Source organism: Zea mays, chromosome 2 (genome assembly GCF_902167145.1).
Source record: "Zea mays cultivar B73 chromosome 2, Zm-B73-REFERENCE-NAM-5.0, whole genome shotgun sequence".
Classification (NCBI taxonomy): domain Eukaryota; kingdom Viridiplantae; phylum Streptophyta; class Magnoliopsida; order Poales; family Poaceae; genus Zea; species Zea mays.
Genome location: NC_050097.1, coordinates 44,580,377 through 44,602,142, shown reverse-complemented (window position 1 = coordinate 44,602,142; position 21,766 = coordinate 44,580,377). Strand labels below are relative to the sequence as shown.

Sequence of the window (21,766 nt, the reverse complement as noted above, 5' to 3'; positions counted from 1 at the left end):
GGGCCCTAGTTATGTAGCACAGACTTGGCATGCAAGGAAGGTAAATTTGCGTGTAGTTGCGGGGAGTTTGACGGCTTGATTGACTTTTTGGTGTACCAGGATTATTGGTGAGACGCCAATATACTATTGTTCACTACGGCTTGATGCGAGTATTTTGTTTTTAAGCCGTAGCTGTGGCTGTGTAGGACAACCGAGCCTAAACGACCTATCACTACTAGTCTCACATCGATTAATGAGTGAGTAGCAGACAGTCTCACTGTTGGCCGGTACAGCCGATCAAGAGACCCATCGACAGATTTTTCAAACCGATCGATACATACAGTACAATATACAGGTGTTTGGTAGTGAAGTTTGTTTGACAGTTTTGGAAAAATGCTTCAGTATTTCCAAATACTGTAGTATTACATACAAAATGGTGTTTTACAAGCTAGCTAAAATCTATGTTTTCAAACTGAAGTATTGCAAAAACTGTAATGTTTTAAAGTATTCTAAATCTAGGTCTGGACCTCAGTTTCCAAAACTTTAATATTTTAAACTATAGTATTGTCTTGATTAAAGTATGTTATAGTATTTTAAATACTGTGGTTTTCAAAAACTTTGTTCTCAAATAAAGCCATTCATGTTTGTATCTGTATGTACCTTGAATGGGAGAAATTCCTACTCAATTCACAGCGATCACGTACTTCATGATTCAGTTTGGGAGTCATTTCTCGTGAGGTTTGGTTTCGATGGCCGGAACGGTCCACGATTTATTTGAGGGAAAATCCACCTAATAAAATATAACATAATAAAATATAACATGATAGTCCCAAAAATTTATACTATTATCGAAGTTTAGTTCTTATCACGGTCCATACATAATGAATAATTGTTTTAGAAGGATACAAATAGGAAGATTTATCCATAATTATTACATCATTATATTGGCGGAATTAAACATCACACACGTTTAGAACCATAGCAGAGTAGACGTAGTTTTTCAGCGGGTGAAGAACTGAAGACTATCTTCACAGGCAACTCGAGTCTAGAACAGACCCTCTAGCCATCTGTTGGCAGTGTAGTTTTGCTCTAGCTATCTGCACTCAAACACCTCTAAATTTCTACTAAAAAAGAAATATTATATCATTGTCAGCAAAATTCTTTACCTATATCACAATCCTCCGCAGTCATATTTACTCTATATCTAAACTCTAAATCAACTATTATATATTATATCACCTTTTAAATCTCTTTCGTACACATGTTGTCCGGATGTAGTGCATAGAGTGCTGCCGTACATACGCCGGATGTGCAGTTTGTGGGCTTATACACTCAACGCTTCAAGTTCATGGCTGCAGCTGACTTTTACGCTATCTTAGATCCAGTAGTATTACAAGTACTCCACCACGGACAACTTCATACTTCTCACATGTTAAACAACTCTCAGTATGACTCGGACTGGCCACAATTTTCCACCATATGCTTTGCTTTACAATGTGGTAAGTGGTATGCATTATGCAAGATAAGAGGAAATAATCCCTTATCTCATAATGAATGTAAATATCCACAAGCTATCATCTCGTCTATTTGTCCATCTCGTCCCATATTGAACATAACACACCACACTCTCACGGTTGGTGACCGTGCTCTCTAGTCAACAAGGGATGATTCCCTCTCCTCCTTGCCTTAGCGTTTTCGGAAAGGATCCTTAGAGGGTGTTTGGTTTTAGAAACTAATTTTGTCCCTTTTTCATCTATTTTAGTTTCTAAATTGTCAAATACGGAAACTAAAACTATTTAGTAATTTAGGTACTAGAATGGAATAAAATAAAAAGACTAAAAATTAGTCCCTAGAAATCAAACACCCCGTATCCAATCCAAGCTAAAGTGAGAAGCATAAGAATGTCCATGATCGTGTATACAACTATACATATAGATCATCAACTCTTAGAGCATATACACATGTGCCCACAAGATCACCATCATCGATTCTAGACCCCATCTAGGATGGGATGTCATCTAACTGGTACGATACCACCCTATAACTCGCACTGAGGTTGAGTCATCCTAGAGTATCACCAACAAGCAGCTGTGGACGCATTTTGTATGACACCGGCATACTATTCACGCTTCCAGTAGAATGTGGATGTGGTCGTGCAAAATGTGCGTTCAGCCACTCGATCGTGCAAAATCATGTGTTTGTTCTCTCTCCTCTGCGAGAGACATTCCGTATGCCCATGTGCGAACTGCAAGAGGGGGTCACTTTTTCTACTGCACAAATTCGCATCGCAAAGGATGCGGATTGACATGCGGCAGCCACGGGAGTTGGCTCCGTTTGTTTTCATTCTAAATTATATAAACTAGATTATGATAAAAAGATAGAAGTTAACATATCAGTTTGAGATAAAAAAATCTAGATTATGATAAAAGGATAGAAGTGTAACAAATCATTTTGAGATAAAAAAAAACTGAAATAAGCTATTCAATGCTAGCTTATTTTAGCTTATTTATGGTTTCAAAGTGATATTTTACTCTTCTAGTTCTACTCTTCCACCGTAATCCAATTTATATAATTTAGGAGATAAACAAACATGCCCTTAGCCTTAGTCTTAGGGAAGAATTATATTTTGAGGCTCAAGAAAATAAACCAAAAACTTTACCAGTGTCAAATAATGAATTGTCTCTTGTATATTCCATTCCATATAATTCCTGGCTTCGCCGCACATCACACACGGATCAGCAGGGGACTAATGAACCGTGCTTGGAATTCCGATCCTGCTCAGTAACCGGCCGGGACACCGCCTTTTCTGGGGTCGCTAACGGCGGTGAGGTCGCCTTGGCGCCCGACGTTGTGCACCACAAGCTGGCTTATGGTCCCTCCAGCTATCGGCGTCAGGACGTGGCCTCTCCTGTGCAGGTCGGCCCTCGTGGCGGCGTCGAGCTCGAAGTGGTCGCCGGTCACCGTCGTCCAGTTCTCGTACCTGACCTCGTTTGGGATCAGCTGCGGACATGGCAACCAAAACCATGCTCAGGAGAAAGACCATCGATCTAGCCCGTCCGTGACATGTCTCCCAGTCTCAGGGTGACACCTAAGATGGATGGATCGGAGTTTTTATGCAGATACCAAACCTGGTGATACACCCTTGGCGCCATGACCGAAGCCAACGGGTCCATGTTCTTGACGAAATGGTTGATGAACACCTCGATCGTTCCGGCGGGGATCATGCCGCCACCACTGGCACCGACTGCAGCCACCAGCTTCCCGTCCTATGCGAACGCAGCAGATGCATGACAAAACAATCAAGCTCTCATCAGAAACATGGTCTAAAGCTCGTTTCAGCTTCCATTACGCGCTATATGTGCAGTTACCTTGACAACCACGGTCGGAGCCATGGAAGAGAGAGGCCGTTTCAAGGGGCTGACGAAGTTGGCAGGTGCCGGCGGTGGAGAATTCTCGGACGCGTTCGCTGGCATGGAGAAGTCATCCATCTCGTTGTTGAGCAGGACGCCCGTGCGCGGGGAAAGGATCAGTGACCCGAAGTACGCGTTCACGGTGCTCGTCATCGACACCGCGTTTCGCTCGCTGTCGACGATGGACAGGTGGCTGGTCCCATGGTCCTCAAGGATGTTCCACCTGAAACACAGGTTGGTTGGTCAGGATCGGCGCCCCCTGTTTGCGAGATGGGAGTGGGTGGGACGTGGAACTGAATCTGGACTGGTGAGGCAATGAACATAGATCATCCATAGCATCCAGAAAGGACTAACTGAACAACAATGCGTCATCTTTTTACGACGAGTCCGTGTCTTTACCTTCCTCCGTAATGTTTAGGCGCAAATGTCATGTTGTCATAAATGGTTTTCTTCAGCTCGGCAGCAAACTTGGGGGACATCATATCAGACACAACCTCGCTATTGTTCACAAAGTCAGGGTCGCCGAGGTTCATCTTTACGGCCATGTAATGTTTCAAGGATTCGATCAGGCGATGGATCCCAAGAGATCCAGCGAAACCAGCAGGAACACCATACTGTTCAAGGATGTTCAGGACCTATCCACAAGTGAACAACAAGTGAGCCAAACGAATCGGTCGGTGTTGACGAGAACGCAGGTTATTCGGAAGAGTCAATTAACTTACAAGCATCATCCCGGCGCCGCCGGCGGAAGGCGGCGGCATGGTGACCACCTGGAGCCCCAAGACGTTCCCCGTCAGCGGCCGCCGCACCTTCACCTGGTACCTCTTGAGGTCCTCCAGCGTCACGACCCCACCGGCCTCCCGGACATCCCTGACGAGCCGCGCCCCGACCGCGCCGCCGTAGAACACGGTGGGCCCGTGCTCCGCGACGGCCCGCAGCGTCTGGGCGAGCCTGGGGTTGCGGCACACGTCCCCGGCCCGGAGGATGTCGCCGCCCGGCGCGTACACGGCCCGCGTCCCGTTGTTGGCCAGGATGCCGTCCCTGGTCGCCTCCATCTGTATCCGCAGGTACGGCGAGACCCTGAACGCCAGCGCCAGCCGCGCGGCCGGCAGGACGAGGCGCTTCCATGGGAGCTTGCCGTGGTGCTTCCACGCCTCGTGCAGGCCGGCGATCTCCCCGGGAACGGCTATGGAGAGCGCGCCCCGCGCTTTCAGCGACTCGTTGCCGCCGTACATGTCCTGAAGAAGGCATGGTTGGCGGTTCTAGTGTTCATTCTCTCGTCCTTGGACTTGGAACATACAACATTGGGTAAAGCAAAAAGGACAATGGAGGAAGTGACACAAAGGAAACGCCGGGCAGCCGAGTGACAAAGAAGACGTCGTTACTCTGCTCATCGCTCACGACTCAGAACTGAAGCTAGTTGCAGTGTCCTCCCTTGTTTCAAAGGACGGGACCTGGTCAAGCTATACATGAGCTACAACATGTCACACTCCCTCGTTTTTTTAGTCAAGTCGTCCTCTAAGTAAAACCGTCATAGGTTCGATTTAAGTTTATAGCGGATAAAGAGTACTAAGATCAACTGCAGCAAAGAAATACTACAAGTAAACAAGGTACAACTCAAGATCCATTATATTGCCAACACGTAGGGAGTATGCCTGTGCGTTTCCTCCTGGCCCGTCAACACAATTCACACAGCCTCTATCCGTTACTTCAGCTACGTTTCCCCTATGTTGTTCGCTGCGTCTTATTCCGAAACAGCTTCTACTTTTTTTTCAGTATTATCCTATAAAGTACACCTACAGCAGTTTAAATAGCTGACTTAAAAGCCGCAGCGATGCATCGTTGGTCATGGATACCATTGTCATCACCATCCCGTCCTTAGCACACTTCTTCCTTCCCAAATCCCAACTAATTGATTTTCTTCTACACTGTCATATGCTAATATCATCGTTGCCAGGTCATCCCACCCCTCCCTACTATTTGTACTGGTCACTGCTTTCCCGGGCTCAACTTGACAACTTTGGGTCGGTTTGGGAACTCTATTTCTCAAAATTACAGTTTATAACACCACAATTTATTATATGACATGACATAAATATGGTATATTTTATATCAATCTAATACAACACCTGCTTAGAGACACAATATTTCAGTTGCAGTGAGAAGACTGCAACTGTGTGCAAACAAAAAATTTTGATCGAGACCAAAGTTTTTTTAACCTCAAAAATATTGTGGTATTGGTAAAACCATGGTTTAAAATACAGAGTTTTCAGATGTGTTCTCAAACACCTTTTATCCTAAAATACCATGCTATACTCAAACGTTACGGTATTGTCTTGGGACTAAAAAAATATTGTATTCTCAAAAAAGCGGGCTTCGTTCCGAAAAGGCCGACAGAATCCCATCTTTGGGGATTTTGGTTGTCACCTATGACTACTAGTATAGAAGGTTCTTAACAAACAAGTACTTGTTTTTAACGGTACTCCTAAAGATGTGTGAACCATTGACATTAGATTATCTCTAGCACCTTACCAATCCTATCTCTCGTCATATCTTCTATTTGAAGGGGAAATGTGGCCTTAGACTATTTTTATTTTATTTTAGTGATTAAATGCTCAACACATTGTTTTGAACTAACATCTTCTTGTATTAGCACGAACACAAGTAGTCGTAAAGCAAATTGAGAGAAAACACTTTTAGGCTAAAAAATGGGCATACTACAAGTCTAGATGGTTCCAAATGAAAATTGTATGCTTCTATCAATTGGTCAATTGTCTTAGATACTAATCATGTTTGTCTAAGTGCTAGAAAACTCATCAAGTTGAGCAAGTTTGGAAAAAAGGAGTTTGGCTAAGTTTGGCCAAATTTGGGTCAGTCTGGGCCTCACCGGACAGTCCGGTGCCCAGACTACTCGGCTGGCCACCAGCGATCGTACTGGCGGCTCTCGAGAAAAGTTGCAGGTGTGTTGCTTAAAATTTACCGGACAGTCCGGTGAGCCAGACAACCAGCAGTTCTTCTCGCGCCAACGATCGACACGCAATCCACGGCGACCACATGGCGGCCACGTCTGCTGGTCCAACGTCGGGAGGCACCACCGGACAGTCCGGTGTGCCAAGCGACCGAAGGCTCCAACGGCTGACTCAACGGTCAGCTCGGCCAAAGATGGAAATAAATCGGCAACTGTACAGTGTCCGGTGTGCACTGGTGCACTCGCGGACAGAAGCCAACCATGCCTTCCAAATGGAGCTCCAACGGCTCCTAGGTCCCTTGGGGATATAAAAGGACCCTCTAGGTGCTATGGAGCAGTACACAAGCATACTTTGAGCACACTACAACTACGAGACCCTACGACCACACTGTTGATTCATTAGAGAGATATTTGAGTGCGTTCTTGAGTTGTGACTCTGTCGTTTTGATTCTTGCGCTCTCTTCTTGACTTGTGTGCGTGTTGTTGTTGCGATTGTGTTCTTTTGTGTGTTTCTACTCCCATCCTTACTCCATTTTGATTGTAAACATTTGTGTAAGGCGTGAGAGACTCCGATTTGTGGAGATTCCTCACAACCGGGAATTGATATAAGGAAGACAACTGTGGTAATCAAGTTTGATCTTTGGATCACTTGAGAGGGGTTGAGTGCAACCCTTGACCGAAGGAGATCAACACAACGTGGAGTAGGGATTGGTCGAACCACGAGATAAAATCGTCGTGTCTCTTGTCTAGTTATTTTACGATTATCGTCTTCTTGAGTTCTCATATTCACTTGTATTATCGCTCCTAAGTTTGATACACATCTTAAAGGAGCAATCAAGCGAAGAGTTCTCCTCTCTCTATTTTCACTCATACCAATTTGGCTTTAACTTTCAATAACATTCATTATAAACCAAGTTTATGTTGTTTACAGTTATTTTTTGCAGGATCACCTATTCACGCTCTCTGGGTGCTCTCACTATTCTAAATTTCACACTGCGAACAGTGCGGTATACAATGCAAAACGGTGTTTTTTGTGACTATATAGGTAACCTGTTGGACACAGTCTTCTCTCTTTGTCTCCATTTCAAAATTTAGAAAGAGAAAAAAACAAAACCTAACAGCTAAAGAATTGATGTTCGGTACATTGGTGTGTCGATGACGACATAATTCAATAGTGTCGTCCAAACGAAAAACAAAAACTAAAGCGTAACAGCGAAAAAAAAGCTGCGCTGGAGCATATAGGATGTAGGAGAATCTAAACGCACGATAGATAATTTAAAAAAAAAGTACTTATAGCTCCGAAAAATATGAGAAAAGTATAATGGATTGAGCTTAAAGACAACTTTAGGGAAGGAAAAGCCTCTGGCCTGCTATGCACGGCGCTGTGAATCTGTGATACGATGTGACCCCCAAACATGCCTGCACGCCAGTGCACAGGAATTGAGTGATATATCAACTTTTATATATGAAACTATGTATTTTAAGTTTTATCTAGATGAAACCCTCTCTCTCTATCTTTCTCATCATAAATACTATATCATATCATTAAATATGATGAGATGTCATCTAATTTAATAAAAATGAAATTATGATGAAACTGATACTGACAATGGCCTAAAAGGAACGCTAGTTGCTATGGGCGATGTTGTACTGTAACCATCAAACCCCTATGGGTATTCGTTTCGGCTTTCCCGATTCCCGTTGCTCGCCAGCGGTCCAGAGTCCGACACTACAGCGCAGCAACACTGTAGGGGGAGTGGGGGACACCAAGATGTGGATGAAAGCGCGCCCGAAGCACTTTCCACACGGCAAGAGAGGAGAACAGGGACACGTTTTTTTGTCCCTTTGATGAGGCGTTTGGAAAGTACAGGATATCTACAATATTCTGTTTCTATTGGGGAAAAAAACTATGAAATCTGTACTGTTGCCTCGTGTTCTTCCCGCCTGCTACGGCGAATACAATAGCACTGTCATGGCTGCTACGCCGAAGACAATGCCTGTCCTTTGCAAGTAAAAAACCGATGCAATTTTCTCTTTTAATTCGCAACCGAAATGCAATTTCCTTAAGCAACAACCATGTGAACCACCTACCTGCTCTACTGGCAGGTCTTGCTCCAATCGTTTACTTTCATAATAGTTAGTTTATGAACAATATTTTCTCAAGGATTCCTATTTTCCAAAAAAATAAACTAATTTCCCTTAGAAAAATAAAAATCTTTTATAAAAATAAAGTTCTTAAACTAACTCTTATAATATTTTTTTTTGTCATCTATCGACGAACTGTTAAAGTATGTACAACCTAATTGAATAGGAGGGCTTCTGAGCTGTCTCTAGTGAAAAAAATCAAGAAACATGTTTATAAATATTGTGTATTAACTATAGAAGAGGTCGTCTTTACGTGACTCTTTATAAATATTGTGTATTAACTATATTTATTATTTATAAGTTTAGGATTATATTATACGGTCTTTTATCTGTCTCTAATATTTAGAAAACCGTCAGTTACATGCTCTAAGTGCTAACAAAGACCAGATTAAAAACATATTCCTATGGGCAAGCGCAAATAAAAATCGCTCGCAAATTCCTGCCAGTACGGCAGTGCTTTGACCACCGCTCGCACACGCAGACACGCGGTGTAGCTTACTGGCTCTAGGCTCCTCTTTAAATCCAAGAGAGATTCGCTTTTCTGTCCAGCACCGTTCTCTAGATAAAAAGGTGTCTATTTATTATATAATTGAGTTTTTTTCTTTTCTCTATTTATTTTAATACTTTAAATAACACATATATAAAATATCTGAAAGTATGATACATACATACGGATAAAAAATTCAAATAAAATATATTTTTAATATATTACTCTCTACGTCTCAAATTAAAATTTATTTTACCTTTTTAATATATTAATAAATAATTAATGTATGTGTTCTATCATCTATTTAAATATAGAATAAAAAACTAATAGCTATGATGATTAATATTTTAAGACGGAAGGAGTATTTATGTATAGAGAATGAGTTGCTGCAGAGGAATAAGTGAAGACAATTTACTAGAGCAGAGGTAAGGACGTAAGGTCCGAATAGAAAGGATAAATATAAGCACGATCTTAACTCACCCTGGAGGCGGCGAGGGGCGCGGTCTCGCGGGAGTCGTACACGACGGCCGTGCCGTCGGCGAGCCTGACGAGCATGAAGGCGCCGCCGCCGACGCCGCTGGAGGCCGGGCTGACGACGCCGAGGCAGAAGGCGGAGGCCACAGCCGCGTCCACGGCGCTGCCGCCCTCGCGGAGCGCGTCCCGGCCGATCCTCGAGCACCGCAAGTCGTCCGCCGCCACGGCGCCGTGCGGCGACGTCACCGCCTCCCTGCGCCCCGCTGGCGCTGCCGAGGCAGCAGCCGCTCCCGCGGCGGCGAGTAGGAGGAAGAGGAGGAGAGCGGCGGTGCTGACTGGCTCCCATTGGAGTTGGAGACGTCGGGCTGCAGAGCTCAAGATGGGGAAGGCTTAGAAAAAAATGAATGGATAGTGTTACGAATACACCGTCCAGAAGGAAAGACCGAAAGATTGGGCACCTACCCGCCATGGCGCGGGAGAACGAGAGTAGAGGGAGCCTATGAGCAAAGCCTACTCCTAGATGGCTATATTGATTGGAAGGACGAGTTACCGGTTTTATTCTGTGGGCTGTATCTCAGATTTTGATTATTTTGTATTGCTGAGCACGGTTTGTGGCACCGGCCGCGATCGGCTGGACCGACCGGATAGTCCGGTCTACGCTTGCGGACAATTCGTGGATAGATCATATCAGTCGAATTAACTTATATCTTTACGTGTGTTTATTTTTATAAAGTTATAAGAGTTAATGGAGGACGACTAAGAACGGCTACAGACCTTCTCTTATATATTTAAAGATGTACGGTTGATTGAACAACCAAAATCGAACTAAAATTAATATACCTTCCGTTCTTTACTTTTTACTCTATGAGTAGACACTTCTTCACCTTGATCTCCACCCCTATTTGACTCTATATTGTTTAGAGACGTCTTGGATGACCTACCGATCCCAAAACAAACTCTATGACCTCTCCTCCCTGACGGACCCCTCTTGGTCTTGGGGTCAGATCCAGGTGATGTTGGCGAACGCCGCCGTCTCTGCACACGCGGACCGTCCGGCTCGACGCAGAGAAGACTCAGTTCCCTGCTGCAGGTCGTGGACCGTCCGACCCTATGCCGCGGACCGTCCGTGCTGCCATCAGCGACGGACCGGAGGTTTTAGGGGCCCAGTGCAAATTTAAAATAGAGGCCCATCAAACTATTGTTATATAAAAATGGTACCAATATATAAACTCAAGACACATCTAAAAATGTTCATACCAAGCAACAAATAAATAAAAAGATACATATTATAGTATTATCTTAAAAGTTCTTTTAACATGTTTAAATACGACCGGGTTGTGAACGCTTCGTGACTGCTAATTATTCGACATTTCACTATTAAGCTATTGTGTCTCATAGTCTAATTACTGAATGTATAACTAGGTTCGGGGCCCTATATAATTGGGGGCCCGGGGAGGCAGCCCCTCCGCCCCACCCTCAGGGCCGCCACTGGCTGCCATAAGGGCACCGCCGCCGGTACACCTCGTAGTGATTGACGTCAGATCGGCGGCAACACACTTTTTCACGACTCCGCTGGAGGAACCACATAGAGTATCAGATCGTCCCAATGGTCAGTTCAAAGGATAATTCCGACGTCTCTCCAAATAACATCATCAAGCCGACTATGGAGACTCTATCAGTCGAAGATCAGCAAGAGTTTGAGGAACACAAAGAGTAGGTGATCAAGGAAGCACAAGCGAAATTCCTGACCAACTTTAAGGTGGACAGGAATCACAAAGTTGTCTGACAGCGGGTAACTGATCTGGCTTCGCTCCGGCCTGCTACAACTACCCCAAAATAAGTGAAACAAGAGAAATCTAATATCTTAGATCTTACATAGATGAACAATGAAAACAAATGCAACATGAGAATACCACTCAAGCAGTGCGTAACTCTCTCAAATGTATGTCAATGATCATCGCCTAGATCTACAATAATTTGTCTCGGTTTGCTAATCACAAAGGAGATATCAGGTTGGCTAGCACAAGCTAAGTACATGAATGAACCAATTATCTGAGAATACCTCAGTCGATCTCTTTCTAATCCTTTATTATTTCGAAGAATTGGACTAATAAGATCATATAGTGTCGGAGAAAACTTGTAGCTTTTTATAGCCAAAGTAGTTTAAGATGTTCTCAACATAATAAGATTGCATAAGAGTAATTCCATTTTCATTTTTACCAGCTTAATATTCAGGACAACATCAATCTTATCCATGGCTTTCACATCAAAGTTTTAGGACAAAAATGACTTCACCTCATTACAACGTCAATCAGTGGGGCTAAAATTAGTTGTAGAGGTTTCAAACACCCCTAGCTAATACACAACTAATTATTAGCTAACTCACAACTAACAATTAATTCATTAACTAGCTCAACTCAACTAATAATTTATTAGTTGGCTAACTTTTAGCTTTAGGGGTTCCAAAAAAGACCTTCGAGATTTATTCTGGATTTTATTGTTAAGTAAACAGGCCAATCCTATTAAATTCAAACATTATGACATAATGCTATTTTTATGAATTGACATATTCTCAAAAGCCACTCTTACAAAGATTTCTATATATTTGCTGCTAATGGGAGATGAATTCCCAAGTTTATGCATTTTTACCAACATGAGAATGTAGGAGCGACCAACATGGAGGTCAAATGCCAAATACCCTTACAGTTTGTTTGTTTGAGCTATGAGTTGCGATAAGTAGATAATTTTGGGAAACCTTTTTTTACCCCACAACCGAATAGGGTAGGAAGCATTTTTCTTCTATAAGTATGTATGTGTTTCCACTCTACCTTTAGGTAGTTTTTTACTTTTCATAGCCAATACCTAACCAAACACACCCGTAATAGATCATAACGCAGTAGATTGTTTGGTTTTCTACCTAAGCCGCCACAACTTGCCTAACTTTTTTATTTAAGGTTTGTTCTACAATTCAAGCGACTAAGGTTAGGAATGTTGCAACATCTAAGGTAGGAAACCAAAGAGACCTTATGTTCTTCATTGATTGTAACACACTACGTCCTCATATTGTCTTCTCCATTGTACTTCTTCAATCCTCTCTCCATCCATGCAGATTCTATCTTGAACGGTTTTCCACACACACTAAAATCGTGTCGCCAATGCCCAGCTCTGCATCAACCCTCGCGCTTGGGCAAGCAGTCACGTGCACGCCTTGACTTCTGCCAAATCTTCACCCTCGCGCTTTCGCACCGTTCTGTACCCGCTATGATGTTTCGTCTTGCCTACATGCCGCTAATGCTTCTGCATCCGAGTGCCATCATGTGCAAGTTCAACTGTCATCTGGCCTCTATGCCGCCGCCACTCGTAGCAAGCTTATATCCAAAATACAAGGGTCAGACATACGAGAAATATAGCTGAATGAGAGTAGGGGATGGGAATTTAAAAGATGGTATAACGATCACATCTAACTTTAATTTTCAATCATAGATATGAGCCAGCTATCTTTTTAAGTGATAAAAATTGTTCCTACGAGAACTAGATAGCAAGGTCATAAATAGTTCTTTCAATACTCTTATCCCCAAAATACAGAATCGTGTCGGACATGTGGATTTTAGGCCCATCTCTCTTCTTAACTCTATAGTGAAACTCCTGTCCAAGTTCATGGCCAACATGGTTCAATCAACGGTTATGAGAATCGTGCACCAAAAACAATATGGTTTCATTAAGGGGAGATCCATCTAGGACTGTCTTTCTTGTACCTTTGAGTACATCTACCAATGCAAGCAGTCTAAAAGAGAAGTGGTGATTCTAAAGCTAGACTTCAAAAAGGCTTTCAACTCTATTGAACACGACACAATTACTGCTATGCTGGCTAGTCTTGGTTTCCCTAGCAAGTGGATTAATTGGGTTTTAAAGCTTTTGAGCTATGGCAGTTCTTTTGTTTCGCTCAATGGTACTCCTAGGAAGCAATTTGCTTAGTTAATAGGGTCTGATATGGGGTCCTCTATTGCCTCTTCTATTTGTCATGACGGCTAAATCTATACTACTCCTTAAGATGGTAGTGTAGGCGTCCACATCCGTATGGTGCACGGTTCTGCCATCGTCTCCTCTCCGCGACGCACGCCTCCCTCTCCTCCGCCCCACCCTCCTCCCCACGCCATCGGCACCGCCATCATCAGATCCGGCCCAAGACGCCTCTGCCCCACGCGCCCGAGTCGTCGAGGCACACTCCTGCCCGCCTCCGGCGTCCACGCACATCTCCGCCTCACCTCGGCGCCCGAGTCGTCGCACGCGTTCGAGGTGGCGTCCATCCCGGCACCGGCCTCACGCACCATCTACAGCTCCCAACTCTGCTCCTCTCAGTTCTCCCTCTGCATTCCACCTTCTCTCCCTTCCTCTCCAAGCACCGTCCTCCTCGCCTAGATCCGTACAAGCTGCAAATAACCTCTCCGGTGGCAAGACAGATGGAGTCGATCTCCGGCGAGGATGCTCCGAAGCACAACCTGATCCTGTCCGCGCTCGTCTCCAACCTACAGTGCATGCTCGCCGCCCGCCGCCCGTTCACGGCAGAGGTCAGCACCGCCGCCACAGCTAGCGAGGCTGAGGCCTTGGCTCAGGAAGCAGAGGCGTCCGATGCCCCCACGGGAGATGGGACGCTGGCGAGGCCCATCGTGCTGCTGACCTGTGCCGGAGGGGAACCGGTCGGCGGGTCTCGCGGCGCTCGTCGACGCCCTCGTTGCCGCCGGCCGCTGCGATGTCCACGTGTGTGCCCCCGAATCGTACATGCTGTGACTTAGAAAACCAAACCACAGCGGGACCGGTGCTCGGATAGGGTCCAACGGCGATGCAAGCAAGGAGTGGCATGCGGCCGGAGGGGCGCAGATCGGCTCCTGCACGTGCAGCGCAGCCGCGTGACAGTGAAGCAGGGAGGCCGCGATAGGCGGCACAGGGAGGGTGCGACGGAGGCAAAGTGCAAGCACCTGGGGACTTCAGGTAAGTAGAAAACCAACACTGAATTTGTCGGTTCTCTGTTTTGTGATTGACCGATTGGTTTGTTGATCTCAGAAACAAAAAATTGTTTCACCGTCAAGCACCAATTTTTAGGTAGGTCAGTGTTTTGGGATGATTCTCCGATGCATCAATAGCAACCTTGTGCTTGGCAAAGTTATTTGCCCTGATAATGTTGTAGGTTTAGTGAAAAGAAATATACTGACATATCCATCGATCCATCGATGCCCAATGGAGATTGACCTCTATCAAGATTTAGTTACGTGTCTCAATAGGGCAATATTTCTGTGAGTTGTATACTGTGGATTCCTCATCTGCATCATGAATTGATCGCACTATTTATGCCCTATTTTTCAAACCATGGTTTCTGTAATTCTTTGCACCATGGTATTTTTCTCAAATGATTTTATCTTTCACAACCCGGACTGAAGTCACTGAAGCAGAAAGAAAGAGTACAAGTCTACTACTGCAGAAAGCAAGGAGGATGCCAACAGAAGCAGATTTCATGTTTGGATCGGGTATTGACCTTTTTGTGTTCTCCTCAACTCATTATTTAGCTACATATCTTATTAAATCTTAATATTTGGTCATTAGCTACCAACTTGCACTATTATTGTGAAAATCCATTAACTTTAGCCAATGAAATGGTTAGACTATCACCACGTAGGTGATATTAGTGGCATTAAGTTATTAATCTGTGGCAAATTCTATTATCAACTATTTTCTTGGCTAATCATTACAATATATAATGAAGAATACTATGGCTTGAAGGGATATTTATACAGTTGGCTATGTATACGGTCTGCCCAAGCGCCCAACAATGAATGATGTGGTGAAGGAACTTGAGATCATCAGATAGAATGAAGGGGCACAATTGCTAAACTCAACGTCTTTATCAGTTGAACAATTTGGAAAAAAAGAGAAGAGATCCTTATGCATTTGCCTATGGATGATGGAAGCAACAACAACACTTTTGACTACAACAGTGGGAGTTCAATTAAGTTGTTCACCCAAGTAGATAGTTGTCTCCACTCTTTCAACAAGTTATTGGAGTGATTATATATGTCTGCTCCATATGAATGCCTTTTCGTTTTAGTATCACATCTGAAATTACCAACCTTTTAGATCGGGTATTGACATCTTTGTGTTCTCCTCAACTCATTATTTAGCTACATATCTTATTAAATCTTAATCTTTGGTCATTAGCTACCAGCTTGCACTATTATTGTGAAAATCCATTAACTTTAGTAAGTGAAATGGTTAGACTATCACCACGTAGGTGATATTAGTGGCGTTAAGTGATTAATCAGTGGCAAATCCTATTATCAACTATTTTCTTGGCTAATCATTACAATATATAATGAAGAATACCATGGCTTGCAGTGATATTTATACAGTTGGCTATGTATACAGTCTGCCTAGGCGCCCAACAATGAATGAAGTGGTGAAGGAACTTGAGATCATCAGATAGAATGAAGGGGCACAATTGTTAAACTCAGCGTCTTTATTAGTTGAACAATTTGGAAACAAAAAGAGAAGAGATCCTTATGCATTTGCCTATGGATGATGGAAGCAACAACAACACTTTTGACTACAACAGTGGGAGTTCAATTAAGTTGTTCACCCAAGTAGATAATTGTCTCCACTCTTTCAACAAGTTATTGGAGTGATTATATATGTCTGCTCCATATGAATGCCTTTTCATTTTAGTATCACATCTGAAATTACCAACCTTTTAGATCGGGTATTGACATTTTTTGTGTTCTCCTCAACTCACTATTTAGCTACATATCTTATTAAATCTTAATCTTTTGTCATTAGCTACCATATTGCACTATTATTGTGAAAATCCATTAACTTTAGTCAGTGAAATGGTTAGACTATCACCACGTAGGTGATATTAGTGGAATTAAGTGATTAATCAGTGGCAAATCCTATTATCAACTATTTTCTTGGCTAATCATTACAATATATAATGAAGAATACTATGGCTTGAAGGGATATTTATACAGTTGGCTATGCTGCTTACATGATCCATTTAGCTGTCTTTGGATTTTTGGGGTAACTCTCCAATATCTCACATGAGGTTCTTTGTGATAGCTGTTACTTAATCTGTGGTGATCTATGTAAATGTGGCAACACTTGCAGTTCCTCGAGCCCTTGTGCATGGATATATCGTTTAGTTGTGTCTAATAATTTGTAATTAGTGGCAACATCTTTTTGTTATTTTGGTTTTATCTGCTTTTTATTGTTATAAGATCTCGATTGCAAACTGGCAGTTAGTACACCATTAGGTTTTCCTTTGTCGTATCAAGCTAATAATGTGTGAAGCAGGGTTCCCATTCTGATCTTTAGTTTTTTGTGATTTTAATAGCAATAACCTTTTTTCGCAAAAAAGTAACAAACTTTATGCAGAATGCGGTCCGTATAGTTCCCAGTATCCTTTTGTACTTAGATTTAGTTTGATATATGGTTATGTTTATTGACAGAATGCTTTTTAGCTTTGCAGATAAAATCTTAAGCAAAATGGGAGAAGGTTTGGGTTTTCTGCAATCTGTCGTCTCCTCTTCTGCTGGGTATCTCCGTTATTATTCTAATGAAGAGGGCTATGAGTTGGATTTTCGTAGGTACATTTGAGCGTGTTTTGGAATGCTGGGACCGTGAAACACATGAATATGTTGCCATAAAAGTTGTTCGCAGTATCCACAAGTACTCTGATGCTACAATGATTGAGATAGATGTGCTCAATCGCCTTGTAGAAAATGAAAAATATAGATCTCTGTGAGTATCTCAGAGACCTAATTGCTTAAAGTATAACCCTATTCTATTTTTGACTTGACAGTTCCTCTTCAATTTGTCAGCTGTGCTCAAATTTAGAGATGGCTTGACTATCGTAATCATATATGCATGGATGCGTTACTTTATGTTTGCTTGTATTTAATATAGAAGGCTCCCTTGCCTTCGTTCGATCATGTGGTATTTGAAAGTGATGTCTCTATAAATGAAGTAAGGTAGGGCAATGCTTATGTTACTGTTGTCAGTTATTAGCTTTTTAAACCATGCATCTGTCAATGTGTCCTGTTTCAATAGGGTCTTATTATAGGACGTGATGGCACTGAATTAGGATGTTTGTTCTTTTGCTACCTTTGTTAAACAACATCAGATCATTCGTATTGTATCCTTCCTCGGATTGCTTCTTTTGTTCTACTACAAATATGCCCAACATGGCAGGGAGAGGTATGCTCCTAAATTTCTTATTTTGTGCATTGTGAAATGATTGTTCTAACAACATCAAGTTTGTGTTCTTCATATAATCTATCTCAGATTGCTCTGTGTTTTGCAGGTCTCGAGGTCAAGCCTGGACCCACTGTCAAGTGTGTGCTTGGACATGACTTTATCCTGCACTTTCCACTGTAAATCTCATTGTAATGTGTACTTACTTTTCTCTGTTGGATTTTCTCTGTATACTTACTTGGATTTAATCCTGTAGGCTGCACTTGGGGAATCAAAGAAAAGTGAAAGTACCATGTCAAAGTTGATGACCAGAAGCTTGCTATTGGAACCCTCTCTATTGAAAAATACCCCTAGATAGAAATTGATTTGGTTTTCAATAAAGAGTGTGAGTTGTCACACACATAGAAAACTACCTGTGTATTTTTCTTTGGTTACAAGGTTGAGCAACCAATCGAGGAAGATGAATATCCTTTTTAACATTGATTTTTTTAGTTTTATTTCATGTAAGACTGATCTAAACAATTTCTTTGTGGAGTATTTTGTTTCCTTGATCTCATTTTTGCTTCTTGCCTCTTACATAATGGATCTTGATTCTGAAGATGAAGAGAAGGAGCTAAACATTCCAGTAATCAAGGAAAATGGTATATATATCTTCTCTTTTGTTCTTTGTGGGTTTTTTCTAGCATTGTTGGGGTTGAATTATGGATTGTTTGGATCATGAACATATCTAATTAGGCAAAGGTGATGGGAAGGCAGTTGCTGCAGCTTCAAAATCAAGTCTTGGGCTTGAAAAAAAGCAAGGATGAGTATGAGTCTGATGATTCTGATGAGGGTGAGTGATTATCTCCTGAAGAAGGAAATGTTGTGATTTGAAGGGTATGGTGCAGAAAAGTTTTGTCTGCATGTCATGACAGTTTCATACAACGCACGGGCGAACGCACTGGGAGCCTACCACCTCCCGTGCTCACCATTGCCGTGTTTGATACCTGACTGCTACTGATGTTACTTCGAATCTCTGGGGTGCTCATGGAGTCATGGTGCATATGCTCATGTTTGCAGGGTGTCAGTTTTTTTCATCGTCTACTTCTAGAGATAACAACTTTAGCATGTTGGTTAAAGATTCTTGGTGTGCTAAGCTTTTCTTTTTTGCTTCATTTGAAACTCAACTATATAGATGGTGCCCTACTTTACATTTTGCAAACACAAACTGCTCCAAAATAAATGGAAGCTTATGTCTTCATCTCTCGTGTGCTTCATCCGTGTGCTTGGAATTTTAGCCCCTTCTTTTGCTTCTAACATAGATGCTTTTGTGTTACATGTATTTGGTTACCGAATTAGGACCATGTTTTCTCTTTGGATATTTCAGAACTAATATCCCCAAAAGATTCCCTTATCTAAACACTTGAGTAGGGGAAGCAACCATGTTGTGCTGCGATAAGAGCGTAGCTGATATGTGATTTGTAATTTGCATCTTTTTAATGTCATGTAACAGTAAGACCCCATATGTATGACTCATAGTTTTTTGCTTTCCCTAAGCTAGGTTCCAAGTGAAGACATACCCCACAGACTTATCAATATCGATAAAAAGGATTAGATTAGTATAAATATATTTACCTATCACTAAAAATTGTATATTGACTTTTTAGAAATAATTTGTGCGTATTGATAATGTTTGCTCGGCATCAGTTCAAACTATTTGGTTCGACGTATTTATAATATTATTACATATTTATATCGTCAATATAATATTAGTACTACGATGATATTTTCTCACATGGATTTTACATATCATATTAATATTTGTTGTTTCATATCTATTGTTAATTCATATTATTTTTAGACATGAATTTGGTACAATATAGAAGAAATTGGTTGGTGCTTTACTGTATGGAGTATGGTTTTCTACAATATACTTATGCATGTGACTACAACATCGATTGTTGTCAACTGTGCAAATATAGAATTGTTCAGACATTCTTGTACCTATCTCTAATTGTTGTTTGAAAGGCATGACCTTAGTGGGTTTTCCCAAATAAATTTTCTTTCATTAGTGCTTTGTCATTATTAACAACTTGTAGGAGAAGGTGAAACCGGAGAATGAGGAGATGTGGTTGTTCATGGACGACAGCATCAAGAAACCTGCAACATGCAACCTGATTTTAAGAAATCTGCCACCTGCAACATGACTGGGCAGTGGTATCTCTGAGATATAATGTGGACAACGGCAAAGAATACTATGCATACACAACAAAAGAGTCCTACAACCTGATTTTAAGTCCATTTGTAGCAAACCATCTTGGAAGCCATTAACTCGTTGAATTTGAAGCTGATGTGCAGTTTTATTTTTATGTCAGTTTTACTGATGCAGTTAGTTCCTAAGAAGATCCATGGCAACTTGTTTCACGCTGATGCTTGAGAAGTTGAGAGGGATGGAAATGACACTCACAATAAAAATTTGATTTTCTTTCTTGTGATCGTCGATCACAATAAACACAGTGGCACAATATACCGTGTAATTGTCCTTTCCTGGTAGAACATGAAATGTTGAACTTCCTCTTGTGATATATAAAGCCTATGTATCCTACATAATATTTAACATCTTACGGAAATTTATTTGTGCTGTCCCATGGAATAGTACAGCTCTTGTCAACTAGATGATAGACCCAGTTGCACGTTTAAGCATTTTATAGTGTAGTGATTTGTCGTTCCGTATCTATGCTTCATACAAATTTTTTTGCTCCCGTCGCAACGCACGGGCACATACCTAGTTACTTCAATATATTGTCAACAAAGTAGCCAGGGTTGGAATTCTCTTCAATCCCCTTGGTCAAGATGTTTCTTCTAATTTTCCAGTTGTCTAGTGTTGATGACACTCTTCTGATCATGAGGGTGTCCCAAAAATAGCTTTTCTTCCTAAAGGGCATCCTTCACACTTTTTCTCATTCCACTAGTTTGAAGGTCAACTTTAACAAATCTTGCCTTATTCCCATAAATCTGGACGAGATCAAAACTGCTCAGTTGGCCTAGGTATTTGGTCGTCAAATTGGATCTTTCTCCTTCACCTACGTGGGCCTTCCTATGGACACAACAAAACCCAAGGTTTTCTCACAATCATGAACAAAATTGAAAGAAGGAACTCGACAACAGCCACTTGGCTCACTATGGCTAGAAAATTAACTTTGATCAACTCCACGTTGTTTGCTGTTGCAACATACACTATGTGTACTCTCAAGCCCCCGAAAGCGGTTGTTGAATCAATCAATAGAGCCAGGAGAGATTCTTGTGGAGAGGGGATGACATAACCTTTTAAAAAAGCCTAGGATAGCTTGGGACAAAGTTACCACTCCCAAAGATAATGGTGGTCTGGGAACGGTTAACTTTCATGTTCACAACAGAGCTTTGCTAATGAAAACCTTCACAAGTTTTATAACAAGCTGTCGGGGACCATAATTAGGGGTACCCTCAAGACGCCTAATTCTCAGCTGGTAACCCCCATCAGCATGAAGCTGCAAAGGCCTGATGGGCACGATTAAGTCAGGGATCAGTCCACACGAGTGACTCGATCACGCTTCACCCGAGCCTAGCCTCGGCCGAAGGCAGCCGACCTCGGGAGACTTCCGTCTCGCCCGAGGCCCCCTTTTTATGGCGGACACATCACCGGCTCGCCCAAGGCCTTGGCTTCGCTCAGAAGCAACCTTGACTAAATCACCACACCGACTGACCAAATTGCAGGGGCATTTAACGCAAAGGTGGCCTGACACCTCTATCCTGACACGCGCCCCCGGCAGAGCCGAGGTGACCGCTGTCACTCCACCGCTCCACTGGCCAGTCTGACAGAAGGACAGCGCCGCCTGCGCCACTCCGACTGCAGTGCCACTCGACAGAGTGAGTCTGACAGGCAATCAGGCCTTGCCAAAGGCGCCACGGCGAACTCCGCTCCGCCCGACCCCAGGGCTCGGACTCGGGCTAAGACCCGGAAGACGGCGAACTCCGCTCCGCCCGACCCCAGGGCTCGGACTCGGGCTAAGACCCGGAAGACGGCGAACTCCGCTCCGCCCGACCCCA

The 21,766-nt window shown here is 42.7% G+C and overlaps 1 protein-coding gene and 1 long non-coding RNA gene across 19 annotated transcripts; one reads left to right on the top strand and one right to left on the bottom strand.

The window, feature by feature from the left end:
* Positions 1-2,648: 2,648 nt before the first annotated feature.
* Positions 2,649-9,942, bottom strand: LOC100281180 (gamma-glutamyltranspeptidase 1). The gene is made up of 7 exons (NM_001154099.2): positions 9,926-9,942; positions 9,470-9,828; positions 4,112-4,627; positions 3,789-4,024; positions 3,348-3,612; positions 3,108-3,245; positions 2,649-2,979 (listed from the first exon to the last, which is right to left on the bottom strand). The coding sequence occupies exons 1-7, from the start codon at positions 9,930-9,932 to the stop codon at positions 2,758-2,760; spliced, it is 1,743 nt and encodes a 580-aa protein (NP_001147571.1). The 5' UTR covers positions 9,933-9,942; the 3' UTR covers positions 2,649-2,757.
* Positions 9,943-13,530: 3,588 nt separating this feature from the next.
* LOC103648594 (uncharacterized) lies at positions 13,531-20,326 on the top strand. Of its 18 annotated transcripts, none has more exons than XR_004856190.1 (8): positions 13,531-14,452; positions 14,899-14,985; positions 15,239-17,704; positions 17,811-17,880; positions 17,958-18,204; positions 18,301-18,342; positions 18,437-18,533; positions 19,780-20,326. It is a non-coding gene; the product is annotated as an uncharacterized lncRNA (long non-coding RNA). The 18 variants fall into 18 exon arrangements; XR_004856194.1 differs by having other exon boundaries at positions 14,258-17,248; positions 17,329-17,478; positions 17,631-17,704; XR_004856188.1 differs by having other exon boundaries at positions 14,899-17,704.
* Positions 20,327-21,766: the final 1,440 nt, after the last annotated feature.

Excerpts from the sequence above, each read along its gene's own strand:
- LOC100281180 (NM_001154099.2), bottom strand. Across the intron at positions 4,025-4,111 it reads GCGGCGCCGGGATGATGCTT|GTCCTGAACATCCTTGAACA; the intron begins GTAAGTTAATTG and ends ACTTGTGGATAG. Across the intron at positions 3,246-3,347 it reads CTCCGACCGTGGTTGTCAAG|GACGGGAAGCTGGTGGCTGC; the intron begins GTAACTGCACAT and ends GCGTTCGCATAG.